Consider the following 19,177-nt stretch of genomic DNA (forward strand, 5'->3'; position numbering starts at 1 on the left):
ATGTTTGTTTTGGTTAAGGCATATATACAGTCCCCTAGATCTTCTAAAATATTTATTGCCTCATCTTTTGCATTTTAAGATTTTAATTGAACTGGAATTTGATTTGTTTGAGGCATGAGATGGGATTTAATTTTATTGTTTTCCAGATGGCTAGTGCCATTTATTAAGTAAACCATTCTTTTCCCTTTGAATTGAAATACTGTTCTGTGGCATATTAAAACTTCTCATATACACAGATTTACTTCAGCAAAAAGGCATAATTTTATGCTTTTTTGCAATGTGTTTACTGATTATTTTCTTATCTCACAATATTTTCTGGAACCTCCAAGATAATATTGAAAATGATGATTGCAAGCATACTTGTCAAAATTTTGATTTTAGTTGAAATGCTTTTAGTATTTCACTATTTAGAATAAGCTGCTTCTGGTTTTGGAAAAGAACTTTTATTATATTTGAACAGTTTCTTTGTATCCTATTTTATTCAAAATGCTTATTAAGACTTGAATCTCAGACTTTTCTGAATCTACTGATATGATCGTATTGTTTACTTTTATGAATGTAATAATTTATGCTGATATATTTTCTACTGCTGAACTACCGTTTCATTTCTGATATAAATCCTACTTGGTCATGACGATTTATTCTTTTATAAATTGCTAGATTCTATCTGCTACTATTTTTGCAAATATTCATAAGAGAAATTGGTCTTAGTATACTATATCAGGTTTTGACATAAAGTTATATGGGATTAATAAAAATAATTGAGTGATTTTAATTTTTTTCTATAGCCTGAAAATATTTTAAAAACTTTGCTATTATCTAGTTTTTTTCCCAGTTGCTAGCCAGAACTCAGGTTGCCTATTTCTTCTTGGGTCAACTTTGGTCATTTATACTTTGCCAGATACCCATTTCCATTCCATTTACACATTTGTTCACAGAAAGTTGCATGTTTCTTTTCTCATTTATCTATTTCATCTTAATATGTGCCTATGTATTCTTATTCCAATTTAGTTATTTTCTTTCTGAATTTCAGCTTTTATCTATTCCTACTCTGTAGGTTTTTCTCTTAAGCTCATTACAGTTTTCTTACTCTGGAAGCTCTTCATTTACTTATTTTTTTTTTGTTGTGAAAACATTTCTGGCATATGTTTTCCTTGAGTATGGTTTTGTTGTACCTCAGAATTGCGTATGATGTAGATTCCTTTTTATTGATTTCTAAAAGTTATAATTCCAATTTTGACTTTCCCTGTAATCTAAGAGAATGTATTGCTTAACTTTCAAATATATATGCCACCTTTTTGTTATTTCCATTTATTATTTAATTTTTATTGTTATTAAAATGTGATCTGCAAAATCTTTACTTAAAATATTATGGGGTTTTTGTGGTCAAGTATTTGAGCAATTTTTGTATTTTACATACATATAATACATACGTACATGTACATATGTTTTGAGTTTGTTGCTTTTGCTATTAAATTTTATTTTTCTGACTTTGCCTTTGTATTAGTTTTTGTTTATTAACATTTATTTAATTTCTCTGATTTTGCTTTTTATTTTTGATCTTTTGGTTTCTCAAAAGGACACATTGAAGTTTTTCACTAAAATTTTATTTTTATCAAGGTTTTCTTCTATCTTCATTGTTCTGTTGTATATAATTTTATTTAATTTCTCTATGATTTTGCTGATTTATTCATTAGATACCTTGGTACTGAGAGACATGTATTAATGTTTCCTACTATAATTGTAGTCATATAGAATTCTTCTTTCATTCTTTTTGTTTTGTTTTGTTTTGTTTTTTTGTTTTTGTGAGATGGAGTCGCGCTCTGTTGCTCAGGCTGGAGTGCAATGGCGCGATCTCAGCTCACTGCAAACTCTGCTCCGGGTTTCAAGCAATTCTTCTGCCTCAGCCTCCTGAGTAGCTGGGATTACAGGTGCCGCCACCGTGCCCAGCTAATTTTTGTATCTTTTAGTAGAGATGGGGTTTCACCATCTTGGCCAGGCTGATCTCGAATTCCTGACTGCGTTATCCACCCGCCTTGGCCTCCCAAAGTGCTGGGGTTACAGGCGTGAGCCACTGTGCCCAGCCTCCTCTTTCATTTTTAATTTTGAAAATAAATAATTCTGAAAATATATAATGCTTTATTGAAATATGATTTATGTACCATACAATTTACCCAACAAAAGTGTACAATTGGATGGTTGTTAATATATTGACAAAGTTTTGCAACCATCACTACAATCAATTTTAGGACATTTTCATCATTCCAGAAAGAAACCCCATACTCATTAGCAATTAATTCCTAATTGTTTTTGCTTTATATATTTAGCTACAATGTTGCTTGGTTTATGTCTCTTAGGTCTTCTTTGTAAATTGTGATTTTGTTTTACTTTGTCTGTTTTTATTCTGTTTATCACTTCTCCCCTTAATTCTACCTTGTTGATACTAATACTGCCCCTCATTTCTGCTTTTTTTCTTGCAGTTTCTTTGAATTCTTTGTCTGTTGATTAATTTTCAATCTTTTATTTTTTAATCACCTTTTATAAGTACAATTCTTGTAGAGGGAGTGAGAGTTTTCTCAATTAATGGGATGATTTATTCATTTACATTTACCTTAATCCATAATGTATATGATTTTCTTGATTTATCATATTTATTTTATTTTATTTTATTTTATTTTATTTTATTTTATTTTTTTTTTGAGACGGAGTCTTGCTCTGTCGCCCAGGCTGGAGTGCAGTGGCGCGATCTCGGCTCACTGCAAGCTCCGCTTCCCGGGTTCACGCCATTCTCCTGCCTCAGCCTCCCGAGTAGCTGGGACTACAGGCGCCCGCCACTGCGCCCGGTTAATTTTTTCTATTTTTAGTAGAGACGGGGTTTCACCATGGTCTCGATCTCCTGACCTTGTGATCCGCCCGCCTCGGCCTCCCAAAGTGCTGGGATTACAGGCGTGAGCCACTGCGCCCGGCCTTATCATATTTATTTTATATTGTTTTTGTTTCTGGTCTTTTGCTGTCTTCATCATTTTGACATATATATATATATATATAAAATAATATTTGATCTTGTATTTGGAGAGTTCTACTCTAATTTCCCATTTCACTATTGATTATCTTCCTTTTTCTCTTAGTAAAATTAGACCCATGGGTTTTGTATTATTTTAAAACAATATCAATTATTTTCTTTCTAAGATTATTTTTATATCTTAAAGATTATTATTCCTACCCCCTCAAATCCCATTAAGAAGAAACTTTTAGAATAGATTTACTTTTCTTTTCTCTACCTTCTCCCGTTTCCTCACCATCCAACTCCTGTGTTTTGCCACGATTATTTAGTTTCAGAATATGAATAAAATTTACCTTGTGGTAGTTTGGTAGTTTTTCTATGTATCAGTAGTTTGTTTGTTTGTTTATTTGTTTGTTTTGAGATGGAGTTTTGCTCTTGTTGCCCAGGCTGGAGTGCAGTGGTGTGATCTCGGCTCACTGCAACCTCTGCTTCCCAGGTTCAAGCGATTCTCCTGCGTCAGCCTTCCTGAGTAGCTGAGATTATAGGCATGCGCCACCATGCCTGGATAATTTTGTATTTTTAGTAGAGATGGGGTTTTTCCATGTTGGTCGGGCTGGTCTCGAACTCCCGACCTCAGGTGATCCGCCCACGTCGACTTCCCAAAGTGCTGGGATTACAGGTGAGAACCACCGTGCCTGGCCTGTATCAGTAATTTAAAATTAGTGTTCGTATTACAACAGGTAATAGTGTTCGTATTACAACAGGTAATAGGTCATTATCCATAATATCTAATATGTATATAATCTGTGGATATTTGTATGTGTAAACACATCTGGACATGATGTATATGTACACATACATCAGAAAGCGTGTGTCTATGTGTGTGTTGTAAGGTTAATTGCTCACTAATATGTCTACTTTTCCTTCTTCTCCTAACCAGATTCCTCTACTCCTTCATTCTGACTGATTTGTTGTTCGATTAATTTTTTTTTTTTTTTCCATTTTCTAAGGTGTTTCACTGAGTGATGGAATCTATGAATCTTTCTCAGATACTCTTCTGGGTCATAAACCTTTAGGTTTCAGTTCTCTCAGTATCTCACCTGTATTTTTCTCTCATCATTTAGCTTTCATTGTTGCAGATGAAAAGTAAATATTTTTTTAATTACTTGTTTTTTCTTGCAACTTAAAAAATCTTTTTTATCTTTTTTTTTTTTTTCCCCAGGAATCCAACCAGATATTAGGGTGTGTGTGTGTGTGTGTGTGTGTGTGTGTGTGTGTGTGTGTTTCTTATCAATTCTGGTTGCAATTTATGCTTTCTCCATCTGTAGATTTAGGGTTTTCCATGATTCAGAGGAAAGTCTCTCTGTAATTCATTCAGTTATAGTCCTTCCTCCATTGGTTTCTTTTTTCTCATTCTACATTATAGTGTTTTTAGAGGTTGTTCCTCTAAATGTTTATGGAAAATAGAAGGATCACGGAACAAATACTACAAGGGACTATCTGCTATTTTATAAGAAAGACACGGACATGTGCTTTGTGATTTGAAAGGAAGGAGTAACATTGATAGTTTTGCAGTGTACTTTTGTGATATTGCACTTGTTAGATGTGGTTATTAGGTGAAAAAATTTGTTTCAGAGTACTCACATTGGGGTTGGCTTCATCTTTATTATACATATTTCGCATTATTACAATTTATATCTGATATATGTTTTTAATTTTTAAATTTTAATTTTTTTTAAAATTCACAGATTAAAAAAATTATTTTAAATTCAGCAGTACATGTGCAGGTTTGTTGTATAGGTAACCTTGGGTCATGGGGGGTTTGGTGTTCAGATTATTTCACCACTCAGATATTAAACCTGGTACCAGTTAGTTATTTTTCATGATCCTCTTTCTCCTCCCAAAGATGGCTCCCCAGTGAATGCTTCCTGACATTTACACTCTTGTACAGTAATTTTCAGTACAGGGTGTCACTCTGTCACTCAGGCTGGAGTACAGTGGTGCAGTCACAGCTCACTGCAGCCTAGACTTCTGTGGGCCCAGGTGATTCTCCCATCTCAGCCTCCAGAGTAGCTGGGACTGCAGGCCTGCACCACTATGGGCTGTTTTTTTGTATTTTTAATAGAGACAGGGTTATGCCATGTTGCCCAGGCTGGGACCACCAACTGCTTTTTTTTTTTTTTTTTTGAGTCAGGGTCTCCCTCCGCTGCCCAGGCTCAACACAGTGGCATGATCACGGCTCACTGCGACCTCAACAACCTGGGCTCCAGTGATCCTCCCACCTTAGCCTTCCAGGTAGCTGACACTATGGTCTACAGGCTTGCACCACCGTACCCTGCTAATTGTATTTTTTGTAGATAAGGGGTTTCACCATGTTGGCCAGGTTGGGTCTTCAACTTCTGGGCTCAAGTGATCAGCCTGCTTCGGCCTCCCAAAGTGCTAGGTTTACAGGCATGAGGCACTGTGCCCGGCCTAACCTGCTCTTTTATTCAAGTCTCCCTTCAAACATTGCTTCCCTGAGGAGAGGCACGTACTCTCTTTCCTGTACCTCCATGGGTACTCCTGTGTACCCCTGTTGTAGCCCAACCATAATGTAATTTAATGTTCAGTAGGGGCCCACGAGAGAAAATCATCTGTCTTTTTGTTTTCATATCCTTAGATGTGGCACAAGTGCAACCTTAAAAGGTTAGTAATATTCACCAAACAAATACTTAGCTGAATGCTTAATTTCTATGAAACAATGCTTATTCTCCAGGTATCAGGCATTATGCCAGCGATAGATATGCAGACATAAGTAGGGCAAGATCCTCGTCCTCAAGAAATGCCATCTGAGGTGGGGTGGGAAAGCAGATGAGCGACAACAGGATTAGAATATGAAGGAACAGATTCTATATCATTTACAGCTAACGGATGCCAGCATTTATGCTATTCACCTTTTTTAAAACAGGTGAATTAACAGTAGTTAAAAATTCTAACTTAACTTACCCATTAATAAGAACAGTTTTGTTATGAATTTTCCCCCTTGAGGAAATGTATTCTTATAGACCCAGATGTCAAGCTGTCATAGAATCTTGTGATGTGAGGAGATGAGCATTGTCTATAGGTTTCAAGTGATTTACTGTAAGTAGGGAGTTTGCGTCAATCGTAGGCGGAACCTTGGGAGTCAGAATTGCATCAGTTGTCTGAATTGAATTACTTTGTCTGTGCTTTCTGAATTTTGAGATTAAGGTTTAAAATGAAAATCTTGGCTGTTGACTTGTAGCATATTTGTAAAAGTTGAAGTAGTCTTTTCTTAGTTTTAATATTTTCAAATCTAATAGTTTTTTCTTCCTTTCTGATCTTGTGCAGTTTCACAGTTCTGGGACTAAAAATCTTTATTCGTTAATTGAATATTACGGGTTTATATAGAACTGCGCAAAGAGTAGTTTGTTGCCTATGGTGAACTTACCTAGTTGTTATTTTCTGGATGATTCTTCGGGATCCTGGCATTAGACACAGAACATAAGCTTACACTGTATTGTCTTTACATTTGTGTGTACCATAACTGTGAGGGCCTTTTCAATGTTATGAAAATGCAAGTTAGAAAAACTTCTCTTTTTCTCTTCAATGCATGTGGACCCGAAGTCTTTTGAAAATACAATTCTTCAAAGTTTAAAAGCAATCCATGGCATATTTTCAGTGGTATATGGAATATTGTAGTTCAGCATATATGGTCAGTTTATAGGAATTTTTATTTATTCTGTATTTAGTTTTTAATAAGAATTTCATAACTGGAAGATTTCATAGCAACAAAGGACTGTCATTGAATGTGTATATAAATTTAACTTGTATGTTACAGTTTTCTAGTTAAAACATAGTGATGGTGATGTAAGGATTTGGCATAGAAAGAAGTTTTATGAAGGCAGTGAGAATTAATGTTAAGACAGAGTAATCAGACCAGGAGAGTATGGTTTGATAAGCCAAAAGGGATGAGAGTTTTAAGAGGAAGAGATGATTAATAGTGTCAAATTAAAGGAAAAGCAGCAAACAAGGTTAAGTAAGATAAGGACAAAACAGTACATATTGGTTTAAGTATTTATGAAAGCAGTTTCAACAGAGCAGTCAGAACAGGAGCCTAATGGCAGTGAATATTATCTATCTTGTTTTCTCTTTTACACTGGAGAACTGGACAGATAAGTACTGGTATTATCAATTCTGGCTGACATTATTGTCAATGTCAATATATGTTGAGTGCAACATATGTTGAAGAGCAGTCTTGTAACCTGGCAATGTGAGATGAGTGGTGATATTTTTATCTTAATAGGTGACTTTCCCAACAAGTCTTAAGCATCCAATCCATGAAACCAAAATGAATATGAAATGCTTATTAATAAAGGGACTCTTTCTCACTTAGGTTTTCTACTCATTTTCCTATCACATTGATTTTAAGAAGTTCTTTGTCAAACTGACTTCTTGGCTATCACAAATTTTAGACTCTATAGTAAGCTCTTAAAGAATATTAGATGTGCTTTGACTATTTTAAAAATAATATTATTCACTCTGTTCATTTGCCTCACTTCTGGCTGGGAGGAACACTCAGGGCATGATAAAGGTAGGAAAGCAACTAAGCTGTAGACAGCCTAGATTGCTCTGTACTCTAATGGGGCGCTAGCAAAGTGACCTTCTTTTCCCAGTCCTGCCTGATTTGCAGGACTTCCAAATGAGATGAAGTAAATGGGGTAAGAAAATATGAATATGTAAACTACATATATTGATTTCAACCAATGTCAAAGGAGAAGCAATAGAGTGACTTTAGGTAGAAGTTGTCTTTAATATGAAGGCCAAAATCTTTTATATGTGTTATAGTCCTCCTTGGCACATAAATTCCCTCATTTTTCCTCAGATCATCCTCAAGCGGGGATCTTGTGATCACATGCGATTCTGCTTCTTATTACTATGGAATACATTGTGCACACGTATTTATTTTTCACTATAATATGCAGCACTATAAGGTGGAACTCCTTTTGCCAGGGCATCAGGGAGTGATTATATATGGAGGAAACTTAACAATAACCTTTAATTTTATCTCATCAGATTCCTACTCCATTCTTGGCTGCCCTCACTTTTGTGGGTGAAAGAATGCAAATCATTCCACAGTTCTGCTGTTATTATTTTCTTGTTTTGTCTCCTTTTCTCTGAGGTCTAGCTGACCTGTGTGTCTTTCCCTGAGAATGCTAATGTAAGCCTTTTGTTTCCACCAGATAGCTTGATGCCTCTCCCTGCTTATGTACCATAGATTTCCTCTCTGGTTTATATTTTCCACTTAATACATGCATTTCGATAAGAAGTAAGATGATAATTGGATGGTATATGGACATAATACGTAGGCAACTTGGATATTCTATGAAGAATGGGGAAATCATTAAGAAAAAGAAAAATATATTATTTGTAATAACTACTGCAAGGCTATTGAAAGGTGAACAGCTAGATTAGCAACATTTAAAAAGCTGACGCTCTGAGAGTTAGGGGGAAGGAAGGGATAAACAGGACTTTTAGGGCAGTGAAATGCTCTAGGTGATATGATAAGTGTATACATATCATTATACATTTGTTTAAGCCCATAGAATATGCAATATTAAGAGTAAACCCTAATGTAAACCATGGACTTTGGATGATAATAATGCGTCGTGTAGGTTCACAGATTGTAATAAATGTACCACACTGGTGGGGGATGTGGTAATGGGGCAGGCTGTGCTTGTGTGGGGGCAGAGAGAGATGGGAAATAACTGTGCCTTCTGCTCAATTTTGCTGTGAATCTAAAACTGGTCTAAAAATATGTAGTCTATTTAAAAACAAACAGAAAGGTTCATGTTCATTAACATTTTAGAAGCATCCCAAAGATGAACTGAAATTTACTTTTTCTGATTAATGATGAGTGAATTAACCTATGTGAAAATTTGTGGATCCAAGAGAAATAACCTTTGTTACTTCACTCAGTAGTTACTCTTTTGATGAGCACTTAAAAAACTATAAATTCAATTATTTATATTAGACTTCACTAACATTTGCCTCCCATTTGCCTCTAGGTTTGAAGTTTGAGGAAATTCAAGAAAGATTTGGTGAAGAGTTCTTTAATATATGCTTTCATGAGAATGAGAGAGTCCTTCGAGCTGTAGGTGGCACTTTGCAGGACTTTTTTAACGGCTTTGATGCTTTGTTGGAACACATTAGAACTTCTTTTGGAAAACAGGCTACTCTGGAGTCACCATCTTTCCTATGCAAAGAGCTTCCTGAAGGCACTCTCATGCTCCACTACTTCCACCCTCACCATATTGTGGGGTTTGCAATGCTGGGGATGATTAAGGCTGCAGGAAAGAAGATCTATCGGCTGGACGTGGAAGTGGAGCAGGTTGCAAATGAGAAGCTATGCTCTGATGTTTCAAACCCAGGCAATTGTAGCTGTCTTACTTTCCTTATCAAAGAATGTGAAAATACTAATATCACGAAGAACCTTCCACAGGGAACTTCCCAAGTTCCTGCGGACCTCAGAATTAGCATCAACACCTTCTGCAGAGCCTTCCCTTTCCACTTGATGTTTGACCCCAGCATGTCAGTCCTTCAGCTGGGGGAAGGTCTAAGGAAGCAGCTTCGATGTGACACTCACAAAGTGCTCAAGTTTGAGGACTGCTTCGAGATTGTATCTCCAAAGGTTAATGCCACCTTTGAAAGGGTCCTACTGCGACTGTCTACCCCGTTTGTGATTAGAACCAAGCCTGAGGCTTCTGGCTCTGAAAATAAAGACAAGGTAAGTGGCTATGGACTTGAGATGGGAGATAGGAACCAGAAGAGTGGATAATTCTTTCAGTAAATTATATGGTGGCTGTACTTGTAATTATTTAGGCGAGAGAGCTCAAAGTGCCATTTAGAAGATTACTGGTCCCTGGATGTATGTAAAAAGATTTGGCCCCATTCCCAGCCATTTTGCATAGTGTCTACCTCCTCCATTAATTTATTTCAGCATATAAAAAGAAGACATTTATTTATTTATTATTTATTTTTTTTTTTTTTTTGAGGCAGAGTCTCGCTCTGTCACCCAGGCTGGAGTGCAGTGGCCAGATCTCGGCTCACTGCAAGCTCCGCCTCCCGGGTTCACGCCATTCTCCTGCCTCAGCCTCCCGAGTAGCTGGGACTACAGGCGCCCGCCACCTCGCCCGGCTAGTTTTTTGTAATTTTTAGTAGAGACGGGGTTTCACCGTGTTAGCCAGGATGGTCTCGATCTCCTGACCTCGTGATCCACCCGTCTCGGCCTCCCAAAGTGCTGGGATTACAGGCTTGAGCCACCGCGCCCGGCCAGAAGACATTTATTAATACTAGCTATAGCAATTACAAAAATGATAGAACTCACTAAAAACCTGATAATATAAACTCATGAATATTTCCACTGACTCTAGTCAAATTATAAGAAATATAGCGTTTCAACATTGTGGGGCATGACTGCAATATCTTTAAATATAGATGCTAAAAGTTACCTTCACTTTGAATATGTTCTTTTCTAAATTTCATAATCTAGGAACATCTGGTTTACATCCTATTTTTGTCTTAATATGCAGAATAATGTATTCCACAGAAGTGGAGGATTGACTGTCTCAAGACTTCTTTTCTATTTAAATTTTAGTATTAAAATAGAGATTCATTGATTTAGAACATGATCACTAGTTGAGAGAATAAAGTGAAGCCTAGGAAATTTTTTGTGGATTTCTTTGAATTCTTTTGGGAAATCTGGATTATAAATTATGAATAATTGATGAAAAGACAACAGAAATAAATCTTAAAATATTTAGGTTTAAATGAACATTTTGTCCCTCAGGTAAAATATTTTAAAACGTCAACATTAAAATAGATAATAAAATATAAAGAAAAATAAACCATGACTTTTTACATTTAGTAATATACTTTCAGTGATTAAAGGGAAAAAGTAACATTAATTTCCAGGCAGAAATTTGTACAGTCATTCAGTTTCCAGTAAAGTGTCTTTTCAACATTTTGTACCAGGGTAAATAAAGTTCTTTTAGGCTATTCAGCCTGTTTCCAAGCATTTGGGGGAAGCTATTAGCTATTAGAAATGACAGGTTGCTCTGGGCTAAAGGAAAGAAGAGTTGTGGAAGTAATTAAAGACTCAGTGAAAATAATTTATACATATTCTGGAGTAATATAAATAAATGAGGAAATAGCCCTCTGAAAGCAGCGCTTAACGTGTTTTTGAAGATTTTATACAGGATTTGTTTCATGGTTGATGATTTTTGTAATTTTGAAGTTCAATGAAGTTTTTTAAAAAAAATTAGGGAAGGATGGCTGGGTGCGGTGGCTCACACCTGTAATCCCAGCACTTTGGGAGGCCGAAGTGGGTGGATCACCTGAGGTCAGGAGTTTGAGACCAGCCTGGCTAACATGATGAAACCCCATCTCTATTAAAAACACACAAAAAAATGAACTGGGTGTGGTGGTGGGTGCCTGTAATCCTAGCTACTCAGGAGGCTGAGGCAGGAGAATCGCTTGAACCCCAGAGGCAGAGGCTGCAGTGAGCCAAGATTGTGCCACTGCACTCCAGCCTGGGCGACAAGAGTGAGACGCTGTCTCAAAAAAAAACCAATTATTTGAGAATGATAGAAAGATGCACATTTATTCAATATTACTAAATCAGGTGGTTTAGGAAATTAATAATGTTTTTATCATGCAAGTTCAGTGATTTGAAAGTAAGGATCGACCTGGATTCCAGTTTGGCACATTTGGATAGTTTAGTCTGAATGAATTAGTATTACTTGATCATATGATGTTTTAAATACAAATTGTCACATATGTATATTATATGTATGCTTAATAATTGCTACCCATTTTGAAGTCCTTTAGAATGGAAGAAACTTGTTAAATGTGTATTTTTGTTAACATTTGTAGTTGCTTTAAAAGGAGTTATTCTCTCTAATTTAGGGAATATCAAAACTCTCAGTTCTGTTTTACAGAAGTACAATATTTGGCTAGGAGAATTTGAAGCATTTTTGGCCTTTAGAATTGAAGTTGGTATTTTTGTAAATATGTCTGAACTAGAATATATTATTATCAATGTTGTTGCTTTATATATTTTATCGATTTGGGAAAAATTAATTCATTTTAAAATTACTGCTTCATGTTTTTTCCCCTTATATTTCATTTGGCTTCTATTTCTATTTAATTTGTATACCAGGGTAAGAAATAGACATAATGAAATGATGACTCAAATGTCAAGGCCCCCTGCCAATTCCAATAATAAGGAACTGTGCTCATTGAGGAGATGCAATTATCATTTAAACATGTTAGTGGCAGCTTAAAAATAAAGTAATAGGCAGGATTTTTAGTTAAAATAAGGATAGAAATCTACTCATCCTCATATTTATTTCTGCTTACTCACCTGAGTTTGCCAGAATGGGACATTTGGGAGGTTACAGCTGCCCCGTATTGATACTATAGTCAGTAAAGTTGTCACATACAGTCTTACCTAGATGAATAACATTTTAAAATTTGTATGTCATCAAATTTCACATTTACAGTTTATTAAAACATGGAAAGAAGAAAAATAATATGTAAAAATTGTGTTTTTGTTGATAAATTTGACTTTGTCTTCATTATTTTCCCCATAATAGCTGTTCTTGTTAATGTGTACCTGTGTGATGTCTGAAGTCTCTAATTTTTTAGTTGGCTTTTATAAGAAAATGCTATTTTAAAATAATTTATATTTATTCCTTGTTCTAACATTGAGGGCTCTTATAATTTAACTGTTTTGTCTGTGCATTTAATACCAATGAACCACTATGTCTGCCATAAAAAATATCAAGAGCTAATCATGTAGCTGTATGACAGTTAATCATTTGCAGGTTGAACTGCAATGATTTTGATAATCCATAATCTTTCTCATTTTCTGTTATCAGTCACAGGTTAATTGTATGACTAGAGGTAGAAAACGCTCACGAATGATTTAGTGAGATGGAAATGAATGGAAAGCCATTGTCCTAGCCTCCAAAGTATTTACATCTTTATCTTGCTGTAATGAGCTGTAAAGATGCAAGGGTTGGTCATCAGAAGCAAGGATGTCACTGAGGGGCAACTGACGCAGTTATCAGTGGCAGGCTTCAACAGTCTTGAGGTTAGACTTCCAATGGCTTGACCAAGTTTTGATTCCATCACTTGCTTTCCTCTGCATTTTCTCTAAGTCATCATCCATGCCTCACGTATTCTTCTCTCTGCCTGTCTATTTTCTTCCCCCCTCCCCTTATAGTATTCCTGTGTTTTCATCTTTCCCTGAACTCAACTTCCTTTCATCATCTTCTTTCCTTATCAGATGTCAAACGTTAAGTATGAATGAATTGGTTGTTTTTAAAAAACCCAACAGATTCAGTATAAAGACTGAATTAATCCATGTTAGTTTGTGTTGTGTATCTTTTACCCCATTTATATCAAATATTGTTCTGATAATTTGGAAATGTATTGCATAGATCTTTTGAATTATAAGACATTGTGGTAAATTTGAGATGAATTTTTTTTTTTTTTTTGCAGCTTAATGAGCAGTTTTCAGGTTAATAGTTAGTCCATGTAAACATAACCCACTCATATAGATTACAAAGATTCTTTGTATAGAGTGAATCTTGTTTGAGTGAATAGTGTTGTTAGAAATGAGAGTAATAGCACATAGCTTCCTTCTCTGCCAGGTAAGGTCATGATGTGTGGTGAAAGTATCAACAGACTGGGAGAGAGGTGTCTCTGACAACTATGATCTTAGTAAATCTTTTTAATGTTTGAACCTCAGTTTTATACATCGGAAATTAATGAACCTAGACAAATTAATATTTTTACTCCTTTACAAATCATACTTAACATATATACATATATATGAGATCAATTGATCATGAAGGTTTTTTTCTTTTTTTCTAATTTTTTTTTTTTAATTTTTATTTTGGAGATGGAGTCTTGCTGTGTCTCACCCAGGCTGGAGTGCAGTGGTGCGATCTCAGCTTGCTGCAACCTCCACCTCCCCAGTTCAAGCGATTCTCCTGTCTCAGTCTCCCGAGTAGCTGAGACTACAGGATTGCACTACCACACCCAGCTAGTTTTGTACTTTTAGTAGAGACTGGGTTTCACCATGTTGGCCAGACTGGTTTCAAACTCCTGACGTCAGGTGATCCACCCACCTTTTCCTATCAAAGTGCTGGGATCACAGGTGTAAGCCACCACACCTGGCCATGAAGCTTTCTTTCATCTCTATGTTTCAATGAATTCAGATGCGTTTTAAAAGAGAGGTGCGGAGAATCTGACTTATCTACCATGAAGGGCTCATCTTGTCATGAAGAATTAGTTAAAATAATTCTCTGACAGTTTAGGCTGCCTACCTCAGAAAGTTATTTGGGAGGATTAAATGACATAATCCATGTAAAATTCTTAGCATCTTTGACCCCAGGGTTAAGCACTGCATAGATGTTCATTATTACTTCTACTGCTATTATTGTTTGTGTTCTTTTCCACCTATAACATTCTCCCTATTTATTCCCCTATTCACTTACTGTGTTATAGACGAAAGCACCAGGTTATCAGTAGGTTTGATAATTTTAGAGAAATATTGAGCTCACCTAACATCTTCCTAAAATATGCCTTGGACCCTGCTGCTTGTCTCCTTAATAAAGACTAGAAGACCACTTGTCACACATTCTATAGGAGCTCTGTTTGGATCTGCATTTTATTTACATACTATCATTGTTTTAAAATCTCTGGTCTCTTTGTCAGATTCACGAAGGTTTGGAATCAAGTTTTCATTACTTGTATCTACTAATGTCTTTTATGTTCATTTATCAGAGCATTGTGCAGTGACTTCCAAAATAAAATGGATGCGTTAACTTAGGCACAACCTGAAGCAGCAATGGATTTTGAGAAACAATAAATAACATGAGTTCTTTTGACATTTTTTTTTTAGTAGCAACGCTTGAGAGAACTTTAATAACACCTTGGAAGGAGCCCAGCATTTGAAATACATCATCCCTGCAACAGAGCAATAGCATTGTTATTCATCTTCACTTTTGTTCTCAGGGTTGGAACTGAGGAAAAGCATAACAAAAACACATTTCTTTTTTAATTCCCAGAAATATGCTCTCATTTGTCTTATTAATTAGAAGCTACAATCAAACGCTGGGAAACAATTTTCAAAGAATAAAGTAGGAAATGTCTGGTTTTCTGTGGCCAAATCAGTTTTCAGAATACTTTCTTTTCTGGACAGTTGCCCATCTTGTTCTGAGGCGATGACTGAAAAATTTTAAAATATATTTATTAATCTTACTATACCATAATGAAACTGTTGAAAGACAAGTTTCATCTTGCAGTCAAGAATACATTATTTGACTTCAACCTTAATTTAATTTGAGAAAGTGTGAGCATTTCTTCTTTGTTCAGATAATAATATTTTATTAGAGAATTTCAAATATTGAACTGTAGTTTTAGTGATGAACAACTTGACATTAGAGCTTTCTCTATACATTAGCAGAGCAGAGACATGACTTCGTTCAGAATTATCTGGAGTTCACTCTGTTCTTGTAAGTATGAATGACATCTTTTTTTTTTTTTTGAAGTGATAATTTATTTTTTTATTTTTTTATTTTTTTTAAGTTCTTTTTTTTTATTATTATTATACTTTAAGTTCTAGGGTACATGTGCATAACGTGCAGGTTTTTTACATATGTATACTTGTGCCATGAGTTGGTTTTTTGAAAAGATCAACAAAATTGACAGACCGCTAGCAAGACTAATAAAGAAGAAAAGAGAGAAGAATCAGACATCTTTATTTTTAATTTGTGGGTTGCTTACCTTTCTCTAGAACTGCTCTCTGATCATTGCCCTTTTTTTCTTTTAATGTAATTTATTATTTTTTAATAATTTGAATTTCATCTAGATTCAGTGGGTACATGTTTGGGGTTGTTACCTGGGTATATTGCATGATGCTGAAGTTTGGGCTTTGACTGATCCCCTCACCCAGGTCCTGAGCATAGTGCTCCATAGTTTTTCAACGCTTGTCCCCGCTTTCCCATCCAGTAGTCTTCAGTGTCTATTGTTGCCATTTTTATGTCCTTGAGTACCAGTGTTTAGCTCCCACTTTTAACATGTGGTATTTGGATTTTCATTCCTGTGTTTGTTTGCTTAGAATAGTGGCCTCAAGCTGCATCTTTTTTTATGGCCGCATAACTGCATCCAGCTATGCGTCCTTTTTAATGGTTGCATGGTATTCCATGATATATATGTACTACATTGTCTTTATCCAATCCACCACTGATGTGCACCTGGGTTGATTCCATGTCTTTGCTATTGTGAATAGTGCTGCAATAATCATATGAGTGCAGTGTCTTTTTAGTAGAATGATTTATTTTCTTTTGGATATATAACCAGTTACGTAATTGCTAGTTCGAATGGTAACTCTTTTTAAGTTCTTTGAGAAATCTCCAAACTGTTTCTCACAAAGGCTGAACTAATTTATATTCCCACCAACAATGTATAAGTGTTCCCTTTTCTCCACAGCTTTGCCAGCATCTGTTGTATTTGACTTTTTAATAATAGCCATTCTGCCTGGTGTGAGGTGGTATCTTGTTGTGGTTTTGATTTGCATTTTTCTGACATTTAGTGATGTTGAGTATTTTTTTAATGTATTTGGTGGCTGCTTTTATGTTTTATTTTCAGAAATGTCTGTTCATGTATTTTGCCTATTTTTTAATGGTGGTTTTTTTTTTGCTTGCTTAAGTTCCTTATAGATTTTGGTTATTAGACTTTTGTTTGATGCATAGTTTATGAATATTTTCTCCCATTTTTTAGATTGTTTACTCTGTTCATTTCTTTTGCTGTGCAGAAGCTCTTTAGTTTAATTGGATGTCACTTGTCAATTTTTGTTTTGTTGCAGTTGCTTTGGGGACTTAGTAACAAATTCTTTCCCAAGGCCAGTGTCCAGAATGGTGTTTCCTAGGTTTTCTTCTAGGATTCTTACTGTTTGAGGTCTTACGTTTAAATCTTTAATCCATCTTGAGTTCATTTTTGTATATGGTAAAAGGTAGGAGTCCCATATCATTATCCTGCATACAGCTAGCCAGCTATCCCAGCACCATTTATTGAATGGGGGTCCTTTCCCTATTGCTTATTTTTGTCAACTTTGTCGAAGATCAGATGGCTGCAAGTGTGTAGCTTTATTTCTGGGTTTTCTATTCTGTTCCACTGGTTTATGTGTCTGTTTCTGTAATAATACCATGCTATTTTGGTTATTGTAGCCTTGTAGTATAGTTTGAGGTCAGGTAATGTGATGCCTCTGGCTTTGTTCTTTTTGCTTAGGATTCCTTTGGTTATTCGGACTCTTTTTTTGGTTCCATATGAACTTTAGAATAGTTTTTTCCAGTCCTGTGAAAAATAGTGATGGTATCTTGATAGGAATTGCATTGAATCTGTAGATTACTTTAGGCAGTATGGCCATTTTAATGATATTGACTCTTCAAAACTATGAGCGACAAGGCTCATATATGATGCTTTGGTGCAGATATTAGTGATGTTCATGCTGGTTCTGGGTTTTTAAAAATTAGCGTAATGTTAAAATTGCTGTATGGTATATTTTTTTTCATGAACCACACAAGGAGGCTTAATTGCATTTGGGTTCCTGTGTAGTTACTTTATTGTGTATAGTCAGAGGACCCTGTACATGATTACATGATGAATTATGTAATCCCAATAGTCATCTATAGGCTTAAAGTGCTTATTTTGCCATATTTAATTTTTGTTAACAAGAAAGATTGTAGCCGAGCATTACAGGAGGTACCTCCTATTGGAGATCAGATTTTATTTAGTTCTATTAAAGGTTTGTAGGTTCTGAGGGAGAAAAATCAGTCCCTTTAGTTAAAAATCATACAGAATCTTCCTTTAACTGTTCCTTTTGTTTTTCAGTTAGAATCATTTTGTTTTAGCCAGTAGCTTTAAATCTCAGTGGAAAAAAATACATGTTTACAATGTCTTGTCTACCTCTTCATTTTTGATAGTTTCCTCTTTGTTCTTATGTACATTTTTGGTAAGTATACGTTGCAATAATTTTTAGTAAGTGTATATAATAGTGCATCTATGACAACAATGTGGTTTTAGAAAACTTTATCACCCTTCAAAGTTTCCTGTACACATTTGCAGTTAATTCCTGCTCCTACCTCCAACCGCAGTCAACCACTGGCCTCCTTTCATCTCTATAGATTTGCTTCTTCTATTTATTTCTTACAAATGTTACCTTTCTTTTTCTTCTGGTTTGACATCATGTTTTTGAGGTTATCTGTATTGTAGTATGCATCAGCAGTTTGTTAATTTTTCCTGATGAACAGTATTCTGTTGCATAGATACACTAAAGTTTGTTTATCCATTCACCAGTTGATGGACATTGGATTACTTCCAGATTTTGGCTATCATGAATAATGTTGTAATGAACATTCACATATAAGAGTTTGTGTATATATGTTCCCATTTCTCTTGAACTGATTTGCAAGAGAAGAGTTGTTGCATCAAATAGTAAGTATATGTTTAATTTTTAAAGAAGTTGCTGAACTGTTTTTCAAAGAGCTTATGCCATTTCCCATTTGACCGGCAGTGTAAGAAGGTTCAGCTTTTTTTACGTCCTAATGCACACCTAGTATTGTCAGTCTTTTTCATCATAGCCTTCCTAATGACTGCAAAGTGGTGTCTCGGGTTTTAATTTATACTTTCTTGGTGACTAAAGATGGTAAACATCTTTTCTTATACTTTTTAGGCATTGGTGTAATTTCTTTAGTTAAATATGTAGGCAAATATTTTGTCCATACTTTAATTGTTGCTTGCTTTCCTATTAATAAATTGTATTAAAAATATATATTCTAGATATGATACTGTCTTTAAACGATACTTCCTATGCAGTTGTCTCATATAATCTTCAATTTACTGTCCTTTAAACATATTCATAGAGAAACTTCTGTTTAGAAAGTTTCATTCATAGAAATGTAAGTCTGGGCTTTATCAGTCAACACCGTTTACATATTCCAGTATCTCCTTCAATTGCCCTTGACTTTATCCTTTCTATTGATATCTTAGGTTGAAATAACAGTTTTTCCTCTGGATATATTCTGTGTGGCTATATGCTGGTCT

The 19,177-nt window shown here is 35.3% G+C and overlaps 1 protein-coding gene across 1 annotated transcript in view; it reads left to right on the forward strand.

Moving 5' to 3' along the window:
- GUCY1A2 (guanylate cyclase 1 soluble subunit alpha 2) overlaps nt 1-19,177 on the forward strand; it is a 320,948-nt gene that overhangs the window by 68,603 nt on the left and 233,168 nt on the right. The window contains exon 4 of the mRNA XM_021926496.2: nt 9,070-9,788. Coding sequence (XP_021782188.1) covers nt 9,070-9,788 — 719 coding nt within the window. The remainder of the gene's footprint in view (nt 1-9,069; nt 9,789-19,177) is intronic.

Source organism: Papio anubis, chromosome 12 (assembly GCF_008728515.1).
Source record: "Papio anubis isolate 15944 chromosome 12, Panubis1.0, whole genome shotgun sequence".
NCBI lineage: Eukaryota > Metazoa > Chordata > Mammalia > Primates > Cercopithecidae > Papio > Papio anubis.